Source organism: Sceloporus occidentalis, unplaced genomic scaffold, assembly GCF_023333645.1.
Source record: "Sceloporus occidentalis isolate IW3139 unplaced genomic scaffold, rSceOcc1.0.p SCAF_1, whole genome shotgun sequence".
Lineage (NCBI taxonomy): Eukaryota > Metazoa > Chordata > Lepidosauria > Squamata > Phrynosomatidae > Sceloporus > Sceloporus occidentalis.
Genome location: NW_028316981.1, coordinates 188788548 through 188809214, shown reverse-complemented (window position 1 = coordinate 188809214; position 20667 = coordinate 188788548). Strand labels below are relative to the sequence as shown.

Below are 20667 nucleotides of genomic sequence, written 5' to 3'. Positions count from 1 at the left end.
TGGCTTGTCTGTTTTAATAGTTTTAATGGTATTGTTTTATTGTTATTGTTTATAATTATGATTTATTGGTTCTAGTGGGTGGGCAGGTTGGTTTCTGGGACACTGTATTTTATTTTATTTGTAAAAGCAAAGGCCAAAAGGGAAGCAGGTGTCTGGAAGGTGTCCGGATGCGTATTACACTTGACAGCATATTGGCAGACTAGCAATAGATGTATGCACTTGAGACTTGTGAATTTTCCTTTTTGCACCTGCCATGGTGGCATTGATACAGTAATTGGGGATATTTCCCACAAAACCCAGCAGCAATGTGGGGCCTATGAAACCTCCCGGTGTCACATTCCTACGGCAGCTAAGGTGGTATAGGATGAGAAGAGCAACTACTGCCAAGCTGCCAAGAGCAATTACCCCAAGCCAGTGGTGTCACTAGGAGGGTGCAGGGGATGCAGGCTGCACCAGATGACACACTCAAGTAGGGTGACACACTGAGCTTCAAATGCCTGCCTTTTGGGTAGAAATGGGTTGTGGCATTCCATCACTGCTTCTCTCAGGCTATAAGGGGTGAGAGACAGGCAATATTTCCCCCCCAACGTGCCAATAATTTGCACAAAACTTCAGTCCATTGGATACAATTACAGCTGGCCCTCCATATCCATGGATTCTTTATCCACAGATTCAACCATCATCAGATTGAAAATGTTCAATATATATATATATATGAACCAAAAAGGAAACCTAATATTTTCTCCATCTTATATAAGGGACTCGATTATACTATGCCCTTGTATTTAATAGGACTTAAGCATCCACGAATTTTGCTGTCCACAGTGGCGTCCTGGAACCAAACTCCAGCAGATGCCAAAGGCCCAATATTTTTTTTTCTTTCTTGGAAACATGCTAGGGCAGTGGTGGAGAACCTTTTAGAGCCCGAGTGCCCAAACTGCAACCCAAACCCCACTTATTTATTGCAAAGTGCCATGTTTCTCTGGATTTCTAATGACAAATTCTAGTGAAGTCTGTGTTGAGATGATGGTGCATGTGCCCACAGAGAGGGCTCTGAGTGCCACCTCTGGCACGTGTGCCACAGTTTCGCCATCACTGTGCTAGGGACTAGTAGTTGAGGTGCTGTCAGATGGCCATCCCTTTGAGGAACGTTGTTCTAGATCAATGCTATTGAAAGTGATGGGCTGTGCATCTGGGGTGGTCCTCAAGCCATTGGCTCCACATCCCTGGCACTTTGGGGGAAAACATACTTGCTGAACTCCCGCTTGAGACGGATCCCAGAGGACAGTTCTTGACCTAGAGCAGGATTCTTCTAGCAGAGCAATAAGGAGGGCATGATCGCTTGAAAAAGCTAACTCACCCATAAACAAGAAAGCAAAATGCAGCAATGGGAGATAAACTGTGCAGTCTGTTCGGTTTTTTGGTTTCTGAAATCCCAAAACTGATAGGGAGAGTATGTTACGGGAAAAGGTGAACCATACCGGGATATTTTTTAAACATGTGTAATGCTTTCTACAGTCTGCTGTTTTGAATGTGGGCGAATGCTTATTGCACATCAATAGCAGTTTGATATTAACGTGTCTGTTGTGGCTATGCCCTATGAAATCCTGGGATTTGTAGTTTGCTGATGGATTTCAGATTCCTTGCCAGAGAGTTCCAGTTTAGAATGTATGTGGAATCTCAAACTTCCTCCTGAGATGCAACTGAACTGCAAATCCTAGGATTTCATAAGATGGAGCCACGGCAGTTCAAGCACTGTCAAATCTAGTTTGTTTGGTAGACTTGAAGCAGCGCAAATTCCTCTCTTCCTGAACACCTTTTTTCCAGGAGAGAGCAAGTGAGAGGGACAACAGTCTGAGAGCCCTATGATTTCTAAAGGGACCCAAAGTTCCACCTAAAGGGAGAGCAATGTTGTTCTCTCTGAACTGAACTCAAGAGCAGTACCACAACTGTATTTTTAAAGACAAAAATGAAGAAACAAAAGAGAAAGAAACAGAACTATTTCCAGGGTTCTGATTTTTATTGATTTTGCATTATGGTTGTTATATCTATTTGCCAGATTCAGTTTGGCAAGTTTTAAAATTCTAAGTTTAATGTGATGCCTATGAATCTCCCAAACATCCTAACAGGTGACCCCTGCCGGATGCCCAGAGGAAGGCGAAAAACCTCCAGGATCTCCAGCCAATCTGCCCTGGAGGAAAATTCCTTCCCGACCCCAAAAGTGGCGGCCAGTGCTACCCTGGGCATGTCGACAAGAGCCTTCCTTATACAAGCAAATGGTGAAGCTCCCTCCTTCCATCTCTCCGTGGAGTAGACATGTTGGCATCCTCCAGGCTCCATCGTCATCATCAAGGAAAAGCCATCCTGTCTGGACAGCGTGATGTTTCTTCTAAATTTTATTTTAGCAAGCAGGGTTGTTGTTTTTTTAAAAAAAGGATGAGTAAATACTCTCTTACTGGAGTATCATTTTGCAGCAAGCAATATTCGACATCTTGCTATCCCCCATTTCCAAAGGGTAAGAGTTTTCTTATGTGGATTTCTGAAGACCTTCAAGCATTTCTTCTTTCAAAAGTGGGCTTCATATTTCAAAAATTCCCTATGAATATCTTTTATTAATTTTCTTTCAGAGGCTTGTCATTCTCTGCCAATTTCAACCTGGCAGGTTTTTACAACAGTAAAGATCACAGAGGTCTTGCATCAATTCAGTCTAGAAAATGATGACATTGGAAAAGGAAAAGACTTCTCATATCCTGGATCCATCAATATCAGAATGGAGATTGCATTCAAGGAATCAGAAGAAGACTAGGACTGGGAAGGGCAGCTATGAAAGAATGAAATAAGATCATAAAATGGAAAGCTATAATACTGAACACTAAAGAAAGCATCAACCATACCATTGTATTTCCCATCACCATCTATGGATGTGGGATTATGAAGAGAGCTGACAGAAAGAAAATCATCTCATTTGAGATGTTGCTCTAGAGAGGAGTGCTGAGGACACTATGGATGGCCAAGAAGACATGGATATGGGAATAGAGCAAGTCTGAACTCTCCCTAGAAGCCAGGATGGACAAACTAAGGCTGTCGTATTTTGGTCACATTATGAAAAGGCACAGCTCACTAGAGAAGACAATAATGCTTGGAATGGTAGAGGATAGGAGAAAAACAGGTGGACCACATACCAGATGGATAAACTCAGTTAAGGAGGCTCCAGCTCAAAGCCTGAAAAAGGATGCAGAATGGTTGAGGATGGAGGGGCTTGAAGAGTGTTTCACCCATGGGATGACCCTGAGTCAAAACCAACTTGAAGGCAGTTAACAACAACAGTAACAAAATACATTAATTTTGCAAACATCCTAACAGGTGACCCCTGCCGGATGCCCAAAGGAAGGCGAAAAACCTCCAGGATCTCTGGCCAATATGCCCTGGAGGAAAATTCCTTCCCGACCCCTAAAGTGGCGGCCAGTGCTACCCTGGGCATGTCAGCAAGGACCACAGACCACCTACCTGCCAACTCTTGCTCAGGCCAAATGCATTCCTTCTTACCTGAAGGCTCAAAGAATAAACCTTTTTCTGCATCCACAGGGTTCATTTCTGGAGATCACTTACCTTGTGACAGTTTCCTTGAAGTTAAAGTCTGTTGTTCTCAGTTATTCTTAAATGTTCTGGAGTCACAGGTTTTATTCTTGTATGTTACTTACCTTCTGACAGTTTCTTTGAAGTTAACGTTTCCTGAGATGTTTGTATGAATTAATGGGTTTTCTTGATGGCCTCTCCTCATTTATCCACAGAAACCTGTTATACAGCAATGAAAACAATGTTGTTAAATAGTGTTTAAAAGGTGAGATTGCAAATGGCTTCCAAAAATTTCAAAACCAAAACGTTTGCTTCACCTTTTTGTGCATGATGGGATGCTGTGTCCACATATCCTCAGCTTTCTTGTACAGTGGAGCTTCAGTCTTTCTGTTGTCATCCAAGTCTGCAAGACGGAGGAGAAGGAGCATCAATGTTGGGTTGCAGGGGAAAAAATGGAGGAAAGGGGTTGGGATCAGAAATGAAGTGCAGAAAACTCACCTGGAGAACCAAGTCCGCCTGGAAAGCTATCGTCTCTGGGATTAAGGAAACCTTATTCCATGCAATTGCATGGAGAAGTAATGAGAGGAAGAGATCCTGCCGACTATTTCCTTAAAGTCTTCCTTCCTCAGCTACAACTTTGCTTAGGAATGTCTTCATCCTTTCAATTCTTGTGAAGATCCAACTGGATGCTGCAAAGCGAAGAAAGAAAAGATGATGGAGTTTACCTCAGGCTTACAAGCAAAAGTGACTAAAAGAGAAAGAGAAGAAGTCAAGGAGGAGGAAGTGTAAGAATACCTCAGTGGGTTTTTTAAAGGCTCTTCTATGTCTTTCAGGCTCGGCTGGTCCTGTCTTCTCCTAGACATCTTGCTGATGAATTTGGTCAGTGTAAACTGCAATATAAGTTTCTGCTGTTTTCCTTCAAGTGTTGGTCCACAGGCGTCCTCTGAAACATATTAGAAGCTCCTCAATGTTCTTGCTTCAAAAAGCATCATTCCTCCACAGGTCATATCTGGCTGAAGGCGTTGTAGTGTTGCTTAAGTGTCCATAAGGACTCAAATAAGATTCACCTGCAAGATAATACAATGATTGATAAATAAATGGAATAATAGTGCTTCCTCTGAGTTGTATTAGAAGCTTTGGGTTCCAAAAAACATCCTTCCTACAAAGATCGTACCTGGTGATTGTTTGGCTGAAGGCCTTGCAGTGTTGTGTATGTGTCCATAACAAGGATTCATCCCGGATTATTTTCAAAGTGTAAATAGGGCATCACACTTGACAGAAGTACTTAGCCCCCTCCTGTTTCTTAAGTGGCAATCTATGTTCATCACATAAGTGGTCCATTTTGAAGGAGACATAGAAGGCTATGGTTGAACATTGGCTGAGCACTACCTTCACATTTCCCATCATTCTGAAGATCAAACAGCTACGTAAATTTCCTGCAAAGGAAAGAAAAGAACTTCACCAAAAGCTTGTAGTCTAAAACCATCAGAATTGGAAGGGGAGTGAAGTGGAAAGAGAGACAGGCCAGAATACCTCAAAGAATTTTATCCAGTTGAGGCTGAGCCGCTCAGGTCTTCTGCTGGCTGTCTTGTTGATGTCTCCTCACTGCTAAAAATGCAATGCAAGCTGTTACTCATAGTCCTCCAGGTTTTTGGCCTTCCTCTGAAATATATCAGCAGCTTTTAAATGTTGAGTGTTCCAGAAGCACACCTTCTCCTTCTTCTCAATAATAAATACATTAGAAAAAGCTTCGCGTGCAATACTTACAATCCACGAAAAGAGACTGCTTGGGCTGGAAGCAGCTTCATTCAGATGCTCCCAGCTTACTCTGATATTGGTCTGACCAGCCTATAGATATCACCCACCTTTGGCGAATATGGTGGAGCATCATTCGCAAGATGGCAAAGAAATTGGAGCAAGGCATTGCAGACAGTGGACCTGAGGCATAAATATACACGTGGGGGATGATTCCTTTGAATGCCAAAAGCCTTTCAATAGCAAGGATTCACCGTTAAAACCATTGAGCACTAGAACATTGGGGACCAAGAAGCCGTGGTTCCATTCCAGTCCTCCCAGTTGACCATCAACCAGAATTCAAACAGTCACTGGAAATGAAGCTTCTAGCCATTGGCTTCCCCTTCTCTTTAAATCTATGAGCAGCTTCACCACGATCTGCCTCTTCCTCTCACCTCTCTTTCTACAAACATGGTCTTGTCAGTTATTGCCATCTTCTCCGGTTGCCCTTTTTCTTTCCTCTTACCTATTCTGATTTTATTCTTTGCCTCCTTCATTCTGATTAGCTTATTGTTGTTATTTCTGGCCCTTCTCTTCCTTCCTTCCCTTTTCAGTCTTCTTCTCATTCTTTCCTTCTTCTTTATTCACTTTCTCTCCATTCCAAATTGGCATGATGAGGTCTCTTTGCATTTCAATGGACCTTATCACACATGGGGGGTTTGCAGCTCAGATCCGCAGTCACTCCTGTTCTAGCAATGCAAACCATGATGTTTTTTCACACCAGATACAGAGTCATTCATGTCTAGCAATGCGAATTAAGGTTAAAACGTGATGCTTTACCACACCTGGTTGCCTTTCTGTTGTCCTTCCGAATCGAGGGGGAAGCAAAGTCAGTTCTATTCCAAGCACGTCACGTGATGCAGATTCAAGCAAAGTGGAGTGAGTGCACATTGTATTACCACACCGGAGGGTTCAGCGATTCAAATCGGCACCCTTGCACATGCTCAGTGAGGCTCTGAACGCTGTCCTCCTTCCCTGCTCCCTCCTTAGGTGTCATCCTTCATGGGGTGAAGAAGCAGTGAGGGGATGATAGGATAGGTCACTGGGGCCAGGATTGGGATGCAGGAGAAGGCAGAGGATGATGGGATAGCTCGCCGAGGTTCGCTGAGGCCAGGATTGGGATGCAGAAGGCAGGGGATTATGGGATAGCTCGCTGGGGGTCCCTGGGGCCAGGATCGGGATGCAGGAGAAGGCAGGGGATGATGGGATAGTTTTCTGGGGGTCACTGGGGCCATGTTCGAGATGCAGAAGAAGGCAGGGGATGATGGGATAGATCGCTGGGAGTCTCTGGAGCCAGGATTGGGATGCAGGAGAAGGCAGGGGATGATGGGATAGATCTCTGGGGGTCTCTGGAGCCAGGATCGGGATGCAGGAGAAGGCAGGGGATGATAAGATTGGTGGCAGGGTGGCAGAGGGTGCGAGATGGCATGAAGTAGGAGGAGGGGAATGATGGTGCAGGACACAGCACAGCACCACCACACCAGACCAATTCAAAGTGAAATTGAAGTGAGCTTGAACGCAAATTCTGTGAATTCCCTTTTTTCTGAATTCATCAAAATGAGGAGTCACTTTGGAATCACTGTGGAAGCGCCACGGAAGGGGCTCCCATAGAAAGGAATCTCGTCTGATAACACATTCACATTATGACGTGAATCCGCATCATTGGACGTGCAGTCAAGTTGGAACTGATCTGCAAAAGCTCTAAAAATCTCCGTGTGATAAACCCCATTATCTTTCCACCTGATACCATCATATTATGTCCCAGGCTTCATCTGCACTGCAGAATTAATGCACTTTAAGAGCTATGGCACAGTGCTATGGAATTCTGGGGCTTCTAGTTTGTTGTGGCACCAGACTACAAATACCAGCTGCCACAGTAAACTGCAAATCCCAGAATTCCATAGCAGTGAGCTATGGTAGTTAAAGAGATGTCAAACTGTGTTAATTCTGCCATGTAGATGCAGCTCCTGAGAGGCATCTGGAACAGCAGCTTTTTTGAAAGGCAGGGATGAAACACTGCATGATTGTTGAATTCTCCAACTTGTATTATACCAAATATACATATATATTTCCATCAAGCTTACTCTTCAACAAATCCAACTTGATAAGGGAGGACCTTAGAAGCTGTGCTAGATTTGGAATTCTTTTTGGTTTTTCTCTTTGGACCTCTCCTCTTCCCGAAGGCATCACTGTTTTCCACAAGACCCTGTTTTACTTTCATCTTCATTTCTAGGATTTGGCCTACTCTTGAATGCGTCAGATGCTCTTGACCCTGCCAGGGCTGACCCAAGAGATGTTGCTGCCTGAAGCAAAACACCAAATGCCACCCTCCACTCCTGGAAGTGAAGGTAGCCAGCTAGTGAAAGCCTTTGGGCACCTGAGGCAGAAAATCCCACAAAAAACAACCATCCTTTCTTATACGGAAACCTAGAAAAATCAATCCAGTACAAAGACATGAAATGCTCAACCAATGGCAGCCCCATTCCTGGCCCTTCTTGCTCAGCTGCTAACTGCCCTCCCTGCTGAAGCCTTAACTGCCACAGAACAAGAGGCGCATCATAATGGAAGTCATGGTGCCTCATCCATGCCTTGTTTAGGCCACACTGGGGTTGGCTATGAGCATTCTTCAAGTGTCCATTGAATGTACAATACTACCCAAAATGCTCTTTTTGTTCCAAACACTACCTATAATATTAAATAAGCAACCATTTAATATGTGGAAGAAGGATGTTTCAGAATTTTTATGGCAAAGAAAAAGACCAAGAATAAAAAAATAAAGTAATGCAGGACCGCAAAGAAAAAGGGGGGCTAGGCTTGCCTAACCTGGAAGTTTACTTTAAAGCCTGTGCATTAGTGTGGATTGAAGAATGGATCCTGCTAGAAGATTAAAAAAAAATTAGACCTGGAAAGTTATAATTTATCTAAGGGATGGCATGCATATCTTTGCTATGAAGGCTTTAAAGAGAAAAAAGACTTTATTGAACATTTTGTTTGAAAACCCTTATTTAAAGTTTGGAATTCATATAAAACAACATTTCTACAATAAACTCCCAAGATGGCTATCCTCACAGGAAGCCCTACATAGAAAGGAAAATTTGACGAGAGGTAACTGGTATAAATATGAAGAACTCTTAGTAAAAAACAAAGAAGGATATAGAATTAAATCAAGAGAGGAACTACAAAGAGAAATGGCAGAGATTAATTGGTTTGTATATCGTCAAATTAGAGAGGATCTTTAAAAAGATATGGCTAAGACCGTAATAGAGATCAAATCTAAGGACTTGGATAGGATACTGAAAGAAGGAGAAAACGCATCATATCTAAGATTTACAAAATAGTCCTAGATATAGAGATGGAAGAGGAAACCATGAAATCTAACATGATCAAATGGATGCAAAATATTGGCAGAGGAAATTCCATTAGCACACTGGGAAAAGTCCTAGCAAATTACCTATAAATTTTCAAAATGGAACAACCAAAAAGAAAATTATTTTCAAATTTTCTTTAGGTGGTATTTAACACCTACTAAACTAGCAAAAATTACAAGGACAAGCAAGAAAAACTGTTGGAAATGCAGAAAAAATATGGTGGTGGTGTAAAAGTAGCAAGAACGTTTTGGAGAGATATTAAAAAAAAAGTATACAAAAGAGCCTTCTGCTAATACCAGAATTATTTCTCCTAAAAATAACTGAGACAGTGAATGATATATTAAATCAAGAGGAAAAAAGCATATTGCTATACATGTTAACAGCGGCACGCAAAGTATATACGAGACACTGGAAATGTCGTAAGGAACCCACAATCGAGGAATGGAAAACCAAAGTGCAGGAATTAGCAATAATTGATAATCTCTCCATGACTGCAAACGGGAAAACAATACAAAAGGAAATGGGGAAAATTAGAGGAATTATGACTTTAAAAATGAAATAAACAATGGACAGAAACTGTAAAAACCAGATAAACCTTTTTTTATGTTGTTGTTGTTGTTATTAATTATATCCAATCCCTTTGAATTTAGAGGACAAGATATAAAAAAATAAATACATAAAAACAGTACTGAGATGGGGAAAATGTAAATAAAAAACACCTTGATAAACTTAACATTGGGGGTGGGGGAATAGTGACAAAGAATAAAGGAAAATTAAGCTGATATAACATTAAAGCATTAATTATAGATACAGTCAACATTGAACCTATCTACAGAAAAAAATTTGTATATGTGTAATGAAGTGCATGGAAATATGTGATAAAAATTGTAAAGGTTATAGTATTATGGAAATGTATTTGTAAACAATAAAAATTAGTAATTAAAAAAAGTGTCCCTTGGGATGATGGACATATGTTGGCCTTTCTTGGAAAGAGATAGAAAAGTCTTCAGTCCAGTACATAACCTTAAAACAGAGCCAGGACATCCATGTTAGCCATGTAGCAAAGTATAACAACATCCAAAATCCACAAAACAGTGTAAAGTGGGGCCCTTGTTATCCAATGGGGTTTGGTTCCAGGACCCCCTGTGGATACCCAAATCTATGGATGCTCAAGTCCCATTCAATACAATAGCTGCGCAAAATGGTGTCCCTTACATAAGATGGCAAAATCAAGATTTGCTTTAGGGAATTTATACTTTTCTGGAATATTTTCAAACGATGGATGTTTGAATCCCTGGATAAGGAGGACCAAATGTGCTTTGTGAATTTTGCTTGGCCCAGACACGGTATAGCTGTTTTGTGGATTTGGGATGTTATTGTAAAATACAACCTTGGTTTGCAAAGCTCTCACAGGAGTATGATCCTCATTTGTTGCCTCCTGAATTACCAGTCCTTTGTATTCTTACTCCAGAGTAAATCAAATATTATCTGCCAGAGCTGTTCCCAGCTATATTGTGATTGTTGTTGTTGTTGTTGTTTACTTATATCCCACCTTTCTTCCAATATAGGCAGAGGAGTACAGGAACATGCAATTCGTAGGTAAGATTTAGGATGAGGGGCTGGCAACTCCAGATATTGCAGCTGGACTACAACTCCCATAATTCCAAATAGATAAAGGCCTCATTCCCACTGCCTTTTAAATTGGATTGTGTTTTGGTTTGAACTGGTTCAAAGGACCCTGGTTCTCACTTAATACGAATCACTGAAGCGATTCTGAGAGGGGGCCCATGCTCTAGACCCATTTAACCCGCTGATTTTTTCCCTCTTCTTTTTCGATAAATCGATTCTGCCCAAGTTTGAACCACAAGCGAATCGGAATCGATTCAAATTCATGTGAATGGGAACCACAAGTGGGTTTTTGTGGAGGGAAAAAGAAACACCAAATGCCACCCTCCACTCCTGGAAGTGAAAGTAGCCAAGCTAGTGAAGGCATTTGGGCACCCGAGGCAGAAAACCCCACAAAAAACCACCAGCCCCTCTTCTTTCCAAGAAGGAAACCTGGAAAAAACAATCCAGTACAAAGATATCAAATACTCAACCATTTGTTGCCCCATTCTTGGTCCTTCTTGCTCTGCTGCTAACTGCCGCTCCCTGCTGGAACCTTAACTGCCACAGAACAAGAGGCACATCATAATGGAAGTCATGGTGCCTCATCCATGCCTTGTATAGGCCACACTGGGATTGGCTATGAGCATCCTTCAAGTGTCCCTTGGGATGGTGGGCATATGTTGGCCTATCTTAGAAAGAGCTAGACAAGTCTTCAGTCCAGTGCGTAACCTTAAAACATAGCCAGGCCATCCATCTTAGCCATGATGTAAAGTATAACAACATCCAAAATCCACAAAACAGTGTACAGTGGAGCCCTTGTTATCCAATGGAGTTTGGTTTCAGGATCCTCAGTGGATACCCAAATCTATGGCTGCTCAAGTTCCATTCAGTACAAAATGGTGTCCCTTACATAAAATGGCAAAATCAAGATTTTATACTTTCCTGAAATGTTTTCAAGCTGTGGATGCTTGAATCCCTGGATAAGGAGGACCAACTGTGCTTTGTAAATTTTGCTTGGCCCAAACAAAGTATCGCAATTCGTAATCTCCCCAACTCTTTTGCAGGGCAGTCACCTGGCAAGTCAGCAAGGGCAGAAGTCAGCAAAAACAGAAAAAGTCTGGGATTTATTTCTTCATAAATGGCCTTATGCATGCAAAAGAACTAAATTGAGTCATCCCCTAACGTTCATATTTGAGATCTAGTGTGCTGCAGGGCTTTGAGTGTTGGAGTAGGACCAGGGTTCGAATCCCTGCATGAAAAAGACCATGCGCTGCACTTGCACTGCACAAATAATCCCAGTTGACACCACTTTGTCTCCATGCTATTCTGGGATTCTGGGAATTGTAGTTTGTTGTGGCACCACAGCTGTCTGAGAGAGAAGGTTAAATGTATCATAAAACTGCAACTTCCAGAATTTCATAGCATAGAGCCATGGCAGGTAAAGCAGTGTCAGACTGGATTATTTCTGCAGTGTAGATGCAGCCATGGTCTGCTATTCTGGCTACTTGTTCTGCTGCAAGTCCTCCAGCAGAGGTCGTGTTCTCTTTTCTCTTGTGCTCATGAGCATCGATGAGCAGCATTTGCAAAATACTAAAAACAATATGATGCAGCCACAAGTTGAACCAAACAGAAGATTAATAATAGTAATAGAAGAGAATGTAGGTATTAACCTATTTCCTGCCCCTACTCACTCCAGCCACTGGAGTCCCCCTCCTGAAATTGCAGCCAAGAAGTTGGAGGAAGCTTGTTTTCTGCTGTTCCAGAGACTAGAATGGAACAATGGATGCAAGCTCCAGGAAAAGAGATTCCACCTCAACATTAGGAGAAACTTCCTGACAGTAAGGGCTGTTCATCACTCTCCCAAGGGATCATGTCCCACTGTTGAACAGATCTTACTGTCGGGATGTTCTTCCTAATATTTAGGTGGAATCTCTTTTCCTGTAGCTTGCATCCATTGCTTCATGTCCTATTATCTGGAGCAGCAGAAAACAAGCTTTCTCCATCCTCAATATGACACCCCTTCAAATATTTAAACAGGGCTATTATGTCGCCTATTAACCTCTTCTCCAAGCTAAACATACTCAGCTCCCTTCTTGGACTGTGGGCTGTGGTTTCAGGAGGGGGACTTCAGGCGAGCGGTGCGTTGCACCTCACACCAGTTGGCAGAAATGGTTTTGCCAATAGTCTCAAAAATTTGATCACGATGGCTTTAAACTGAGTTATGAGGTGGAGGGAAACAGTATTCTGGAGGGTAGGAGTTCATCAAGGGCTGGAGATAATAGTAAAACTGTTGTAAAGGGATCAAGGCAAATTGGGCAAGAACCCAACAGTGGGAGGGGGATAACTCTAGGCAGCTAAGGGGGATGTCTCATGGTCTAAGTTAGATGTCTCTACAATAATGCACAGAGCATGGGAAATAAATACCTGGAATACTGCATCCAGTTCTGGGCACCACAGTTGACAAGCTAGAGGGTGTCCAGAGGAGGGCGACCAAAATGGTGAAGGGTCTGGGAACCACAAAGTTAGGGTCTCCATAAGTTGGAAATGACTTGAAGGCATACCACACACACACACACACACACACACACACACACACGCTGTGCTTCATTGATATGTTTTTAAATTGGCAGGATTTTAATGGGTGAGTACTGTATTTTATTTATGTGCTTTTAAATTGTTTCAATTCTCTTGTGTTTTCAAATTAATTTGCTTAATTTTGTTTAATATTACAATCTTTTCATGTTTTTATTTGTACCGTTTTATGTCAATGAGCCATCTGGAGGCTCAGTTTTGGGAGAAAAGAGGGATCTAAATTAAACATGTCATATGCATAAAAATAAACAGCGGCTTGGGTCTTTTGTGAAACAATATGGGCAAATTATCCATGTTCCAACAGGTTTGAAAAGTGCAGTTCTCTTCAAATCTTTCTGAAGTTGTAGCTAATGAAAAAAAAGCAGAACTATTCTCAAAGTAATTTATTGAAAAACTCATTGAAATAACACATTGTTTCTGCTCTTTCCTTAAACAAAGCTAAGTAGCCCATACAAGGAATAAAACTGAGTTCTAGTTGCAGAGAATAATTGATCTTTCAGGAAGCTGACCTCTTTCATTTCAGAAAATGAAAATCTTGGCAAATTAATAATTTTAAAATTTGTAACATCAGGTATGATTTAAAGCACAATGCAATACAACAGGAAGGAGCCAAAAGGAGAAAAAAATGAGAAAGGAAGAGTCCTGTCATCAGATAGTTTAGAAGACAGATCTACAGTTCCTTTGGCACACACAGATAAAGGTTCCTTTTGACTTGTGATGGTTGTTGTACCAGTACTTTTGGATGGACTGAGAGACTGAGGCATAAAACCAAGGGTACGCAACTAGGGTGGGTCCAGGAATCAGTTTTCTGGGACACTCAAAAAAAGTGTGGGAATTAGTCAGAAACCTATTTTTGGTTTTGAAAAACCTGTATTTTAAAAATGTTAACTAATGCCTATAGGCATGTGGCCATGTGATCTGCTTAAAAAGGTAGATTGCTACTGTAAAAAGAGATAATTCACAGCGTAAAGTCAAAGGCTTTCACGGCTGGCACCAATAGTCTTCTGTGGATTTTTCGGGCTTTGTGGCTGCATTGTGGAAGAATTTATTTGAGCCAGACAGTTAAAGTGGTCTCAAATTGGATTATTTCTACAGTGTGTTTTGGCCCTTCATCCCACTGTCTTCACCAGGAAGCAATGACCCTGCAATATAGTGATCCTAAACTAAGCAAAAGTTCAATCTCCTTTAATAATTCTGAGAGTTAATAGCAGCACCAAGAGCAAATTATTGTTTCAAGGGTGCTCAATGCAAGACCAACTCTTTTAACATGCTGTAGGAATAGACTTTGCAGTAAGCCATGTTGCCTTCTTCTCCAGTGCATTTCTTTCCTACTGTGTAAGCAAAAAAGATTTCTATCCAGCACTGCCCATTTCTATGGTTGCCACCTTTTATTGTGTTTACGTGATGGCAGGTTGCTGTTAAGACCTCAGGAACGGGGATAGATCAGACCTCTAAATCCTGTTCCCATTCCACTCTAAAGCACAGCAACTTGGACAGCTTCAGGGTTGGAACAAAGGCCACGGACAAAGGTGTGTGTTTCATTTAAGGTTGGAAAGGGCTCAGACCACAGTCTGCTACTGACCTGTCCCCAATTTCTGTCATGGGCCTTGCTTAAATTGATGGAAACTTCATACTCATGATTTCCTCATGAAAAGGCTCATAGGATCTACTAGTCATGAGGCAAGTATTGATTTGGGGCATTCCCAAGATTTGGCAGGACTCACAAAGATCCTTTGGGAGGCTTCAGAGACAGCACTGAGAAAAGAATATTTTTGGTTTTGAGAAGATGGGGAAATTCCAAGAATTGTACACCTGGCATGGAAGTGTCTCCCCAGATTGCAAGAGGCTAGTAAACTCTCTTGGATGTTTGTACGCTCCCCACAAATGCCATCTCTCAGACTAGGATATGTGTGTGTGCCAGAGATGTCACTGGTGCCCTTTGCTACAAATTAGGATGTCTAGTCAGTGATGCTGGCTGTCTTGTCTTTAGAAGAGTCTCCGCCTGGGCAGCGAGGTCTTGTAGAGTGACTTGCCTTTGGCCTCGATGTAGGTGATACTCATCTCTTTGCTATCAATCTCAATATAGGCAAATCCACCCTGAGAAGCAGTATGGCCATAGAAGAAACGCAGGTAACCAGCAGGGACTTGATGGAGGTGTTGCTTGTTGTCATCCATGAAGTTGCCTGCTCCACTCAGCACATGGCCCAAGCCGTTTTTGTCCTGCAGGTACTGGGGCGAGAAGAAAACAAGGAATAGGCTTACATCCGAATCATTGTCAAATCACTTTGGGGGCACCCCCCTCAATCCATCATATTAGTGCCTGAAATAATTCTGGGAGGAACATTTTTGGGAGCTCCCAGCCCAGTCAGGAATGTAAATAATGTGGAAAACACAACCGCCACAACAAGAGCTATTGCAAGAAATAATTCTGCGTCCACACTGCAAAAATAATCTGGTTTGGCACCACTTTGACTGCCATGGCTCTATGCTATGCAGTTCTGGGAACTGTAGTTTATTGTGGCACCAGTCACAATGAACAATAGTTCCCAGAATTCCATAGCATGAAGCCATGGCAGTCAAAATGGTGCCAAAACAGATTATTTCTGCAGTGCAGATGCAGCCTAAGTGTTATAAGAAATATAAACTGTATTTAAGATAACACAGGCCAATAAAATAGTTTCTCCCTGCTGAGAAGGCTAACAGTCTGTCTTAGAAGGTCAAGGTTTGGTGAAGGAAAGATCAAAGATGTCTAACAAATGCAAACAATGGTCAGGGATGTAGTGAAGGTCAGATTGAACAGAAAGGTTCAAGAAAAGCTTTGGTTTAAAGAGATATCTATTGGGGTTTGAAGGCACTAAGTTGGCTGACTCTGGAGACTTCATGGAATCCTAGATTCATAAAGCTGAAAAATACCCCAAGGGATCATCTAGTTTAACCCTGTTCTGCCATGCAAGAATACACAATTAAAACCCTCCCAACAGATGGCCATCCAGCCCCATTTAAAAGCTTCCAAAGAAGGAGACTCTATCACTTCTCCCACTAAGATTTTTATCCTGCTAATTTAAAAGTATTTCAGCTTGCAAACCTGTATATAGCAGGAGCAGGTAGCACAGAAGCAATATGTATAGAGTATACACCATCAGTGTACCTAACAATCATATAAACTCTTTAAAAATAATAAATTGGAATTCTTTCAGTGCATTTTCCCCATTCAGGCATACAAACTGGGCTGCTTTGCAAGGCATTGTGCAGTACAGCAGAAAACACAATCTTGGGGAACTGAGGATACAGGAGATGTGAAAACACATCTCCCATGAAGGAAAAAAGGCTGCAGACCAGGAGCAACCACAAGAGCCACAAAACACACAAGCACTCTATGATTCTATAAAATATTTGAAGGGATGTCATATTGAGGATGGAGGAAACTTGTTTTTTGCTGCTCCAGAGACTAGGACACAGAGCAATAGATGCGAACTACAGGAAAAGAGATTTCACCTCCTCTTCCTTGACTCACCTGCAGGTTGTGGTCATGGCCACATAAGTAGGCTGTCGCCTTGTATTTCAGCAGCAGTGGCTGTAGTTGCTTGACCAAGCATGCCGTGGGGCCGTGCTTTCCCACCGACCACACTGGGTAGTGCCCAGCCACGATCAAGTAGTCATCCTGGGAGTTGGCCATCTGTTTGCGAAGCCAGGACAACTGGCTACGGGCCATGTTTAAATTCCGTGGACGCAAGGGCTGTTCGTTCTGGAAATCGTCTGAATTGCCACAGATGGTCACAGTGTCTATCATGAGGATGGCAACAGAAGCATTGCTGCCAGGCACCTTGAACTTCAGCTTGTAGTAGTACTTGGGGAAATGCCTGAGGGGGAGAAAGACAGGAGGCGGAACAGTCAGAGAAGGTGCTTGTACCTCGCAAGACTTTTTAGAGGGATGTTCAGTTTCTTTCTGAAGAAAAAGAGTATGATAGTCTCTAAAGCAGTGGTTCCCAAACTTTGGTCCTCCAGATGTTTTGGACTTCAGCTCCCAGAATTCCTGACTGTTGTGCCAATCTAGCTGGGGCTTCTGGGAGTTGAAGTCCAAAACACCCAAAGAACTAAAGTTTGGGAATCACTACTCTAAAGGTTTGATGAAGACATGAAAGATAACTATTTTGGTGGCTGATTTCAAGACTGATTCCCCCCCATGGGAAACTAGATTGGTCCCCTCTCTGCTTTTTTTTTAACCACTGCCAGTTGAAGACTTTATGGTCTTTGAATATTAATTTCAGTTGGAGATGCTCAAGTCCCACTAAATACAATGGCAAAGTGAAATGGTGTTCCTTATATGAAATGGGGAAAAAATCAAGGTTTGCTTTTTGGAATATTTTCAAGCCATGGATGGTTGAATCTGTGGATAAAGAATCCGTGGATATGGAGGGTCAACAGTAAATTCCAAAAAGCAAACCCTGACTTTGCAATTTTATATAAGGGACAACTTACTACACCATTATATCTAATGGGACTTGAGCATCCACAGATTTTGGTATCCACAGCAGTCCTGGAACCAAACCCCAGGTGGATAACAAGGGTACGCTGTATTTTAACTGCCTTTAAAAAAAATGAACTGATGCTTTTAATGTGATTGCTTGTTCAATTGTTCATTAACTTTTCACTGTATTGTGTTTACAATCAAATTTTGAGTCCCCTTGGGTTCCATATTGGAGAAAGATGGAAACATTAATAAAGTTTCACTTGATTAATCTGTGAAGAAGATAAGATCATTGAATGTTTTGAAATTCTTCCCATCTCTTACTAGATAAAACAACCTTTAGGCATGGGAAATATGAAAAGTAAGGCAACACAAAGCCCTCCCAAACCTCTAAACTCATACACAATAGATAATAATGTGAGCTGGTTTGTAGATAGGTTTTGTTTTGCTTACTTGTTTAGCTCTGGGGTGTTACTAAAATAAGGAATTAAAAATATTGATGATGATTAATAACATCAAGTATAGCATAGTGGCTAAGACTACAAAGCGCACAGTTCAAATTGTGCCTCAGCCATGTACCCAGGTGGCCATGTACACAGATAAGGATGATGCAAGAGATCTCCTTTCTCCCACAAATTCTTCTCCTTCCCCAAACTTTTCCAAATATAGCTGCAGTTTGTCTGCTGCACTTTAGTAAACAGAAACCAGTAAAAAACTGAGTCTCAGTTCTGCGAAAAGAGCAGGATATAAAATAAAATAAAATAAATAGGCCTTACCAACGCTTGGAGATCTTGGTGTAGGCAATCTGGGCAGAGACATTCCCTGAATGGTCATGATTTCCAGCTACAACATACCAGGGCACCTTTCGCAGTGAGGGGGCCTGGAAAACTGACTCAAAGGTCTCCTGTCAGGGAAAAATAAGAGTATTTATCTATGTTTGTGCCAAAGAAGAAAAGACGTCTGCAGAATAACACTTGGCAAGGATTTGGGTTCTCCCTTCCCTCATCCTAATGGGAGGCAATAACTTCCCACTGTAGCCCTGACTCATGAAGTGTGGTCTGGCAGGTCTTTATAAGACCTTAAATTTGTAACTTTAAAAACAAGTGTATGATTATGTTGCTTCTCTTCTTCCCTTGCCATCTTCTTTATTTAATTCATATCCCACCTTTCTCACAATAAGGGACCCAAGCTAGCTTACAATACAAGTTAAAACAAAATGCGTCTGAAACAATTTATCATACAGAACTTAGGAAGCCAATCCAATAGCAATGTTCTTTCCCCAGAATATTAATTTAGAACAGTTTCTTAAAAATTAAAACAAATAAAATCCCCATCTTGTTTGGCTTGGCTTGAAAATGTAATGGAAATATTTTAAAAATATAAAAATTCCAAAAAACAAACCTTGACTTTGCCATTTTACATAAGGGACACAATTTTACTACGCCATTGTATTTAATGGGACTTGAATGTCCACAGATGTTGGTATCCATGGAGGGTCCTGGAACCAAACCCCAGAAGATACCAAGGGCCCACTGTATACGAGTTACTCAGCCATTCCTTCCTCAGCCACCTCAGGTCTCTCTACCTGAAAACGCTTGTCATAGACATCATTGACGCCGCTGTAGTAGAAGTTGTCTCCCAGGGAGAGGATGAAATCAGCTCCCAACGATGCGACCGTACGGCCCATCTCCTTGGCCACAGCTGCCTCCCGTGCCGTGTAGAAAGGAGCATTGGGGACCCCTCCCCAGTCTCCCACAGCAATGAAGCGCAAGGAGGAAGAACCGGCATGAAAACTTGGTGGGGCAGCCAGGAAAAGCCCCAGGAGGAACAGGAGGCCCTGCATCTGGAAGGGAAAAGGTGAAACCAAGTGATTATCATGGACGAAAACCTGTCAAGCAGCTACTAGCAGTTATGGCTGTCTATTTCCACCAGTACAATGGGCCCTTGGTATCCACTGTGGTTTGGTTCCAGGAACCCTCATGGATACCAAAATCCGCGGATGCTCAAGTCCCATTAAATACAACGGCACAGTAAAATGGTATCCCTTATATACAAGGTTTACTGTTTGGAATTAATATCTTTTTGGAATATTTTCAAGACAAGATGAATCCATGGATAAAGAATCCATGGATATGGAAGGCCAACTGTATTAGAGACAACACACTAGTTGCTGTGGGAGAGATGAGTGGGAGGGTGTTGTTATGCTGTTTCCAGGCTCTCCAGAAGCATCCTGTTGGTCATTATGGGAAGAGAATACAGGAGGGCATGGGCTGCTGGTTTCATCCAGTATGGCTCTTATTTGGATAGAGAAAAGTGTGATAGAAAAAATGTTTTGAGGTAGACCAGCCAAAGATCTGTTCATATTACCAGAAATATTCAGAACAGTCCAACTTACAGTGACCCTATCATGAAGTTTTCTGGAGCTGAGACTGTGTGACCTGCCCAAGGTCACCCAGTGGGTTTTCATGGCTGAGCAAGGAATTGAACCCTGATCTCCAGTGTCTAGTCCAATGCCTGAAGCATTATACCACACTGCCTCTCCACTCAGTATTGCTTTTTCTTTAAATTATGTTTGAAAGTCCTGTGATTAAGTGTGATAAAATATGTGCTGGTTATCTCTAGCCTTCTTTCAGCATCTTTCCAGTGCTGATGCTGCTAAAAAAAACCAAAAACTAGACAAGACAAAAGGAGGAAAAAGGGGGCTTGGGAGGCATACAAAAAGGAGCTTTGTTGTCAGAAGCTTTGTTAACTGCCTGTTTTGGCCCCAGACTAATTGGGACTTTGTAGATCATACCTCATGATAGGTTTTTGCCTTGGAAGCAATTTAAAGGTACAAAACAATAACAAAGGTCAAGATCAACATCTTGAATTGGGCTTAGAAGCAAATTCTGTGCATAGTTTTTTGTGGATATTTCAGGCTATGTGGCCATGTTTTAGAAGAGTTTATTCCTGACTTTTGCCAGCATCTGTGGCTGGCATCTTCAGAGAATGCAAATTCTGTGCAGTTGGTATACGACCTAACCACTCATATGTGATCTCTAAAGTGCACACCAGAGAACAGAATGGACGCTACACTTTGCAACAGCTGTAGCTTTCAAAAACAATGTTCAACAGCAGCTCTTTGTAGAATATATTCCACTCACCTAAGTGGCACTCAGTACTCTTCCTTTTTATGGCATACTGGTTTGAGTATTGGCCTGCAACTCTGTAGACCAGGGTTCAGTTCCCCACTTGGCCATGGAAACCCACAGGTAGATTTTG

General features: G+C 42.0%; 1 protein-coding gene and 1 long non-coding RNA gene across 6 annotated transcripts in view; both read right to left on the bottom strand.

Moving 5' to 3' along the window:
* Positions 1-2001: 2001 nt before the first annotated feature.
* On the bottom strand, positions 2002-6829 carry LOC149323109 (uncharacterized). 2 transcript variants are annotated; one of them, XR_016272433.1, is made up of 5 exons: positions 4751-6829; positions 4372-4643; positions 4075-4265; positions 3894-3979; positions 2002-3795 (listed from the first exon to the last, which is right to left on the bottom strand). It is a non-coding gene; the product is annotated as an uncharacterized LOC149323109 (long non-coding RNA). The 2 variants fall into 2 exon arrangements; XR_016272432.1 differs by having other exon boundaries at positions 4372-6829.
* Positions 6830-13343: 6514 nt separating this feature from the next.
* Positions 13344-20667, bottom strand: part of LOC149323108 (tartrate-resistant acid phosphatase type 5-like) — a 33822-nt gene continuing 26498 nt past the window's right edge. For all 4 annotated transcript variants that reach the window (XM_089510000.1, XM_089510019.1, XM_089509990.1 and 1 more), the window contains 4 exons: positions 18992-19249; positions 18183-18310; positions 16453-16798; positions 13344-15167 (listed from right to left, as the gene is read on the bottom strand). In XM_089510000.1, the coding sequence (XP_089366126.1) occupies positions 14925-15167; positions 16453-16798; positions 18183-18310; positions 18992-19249 (975 nt within the window). In that variant the 3' untranslated portion in view covers positions 13344-14924. The remainder of the gene's footprint in view (positions 15168-16452; positions 16799-18182; positions 18311-18991; positions 19250-20667) is intronic.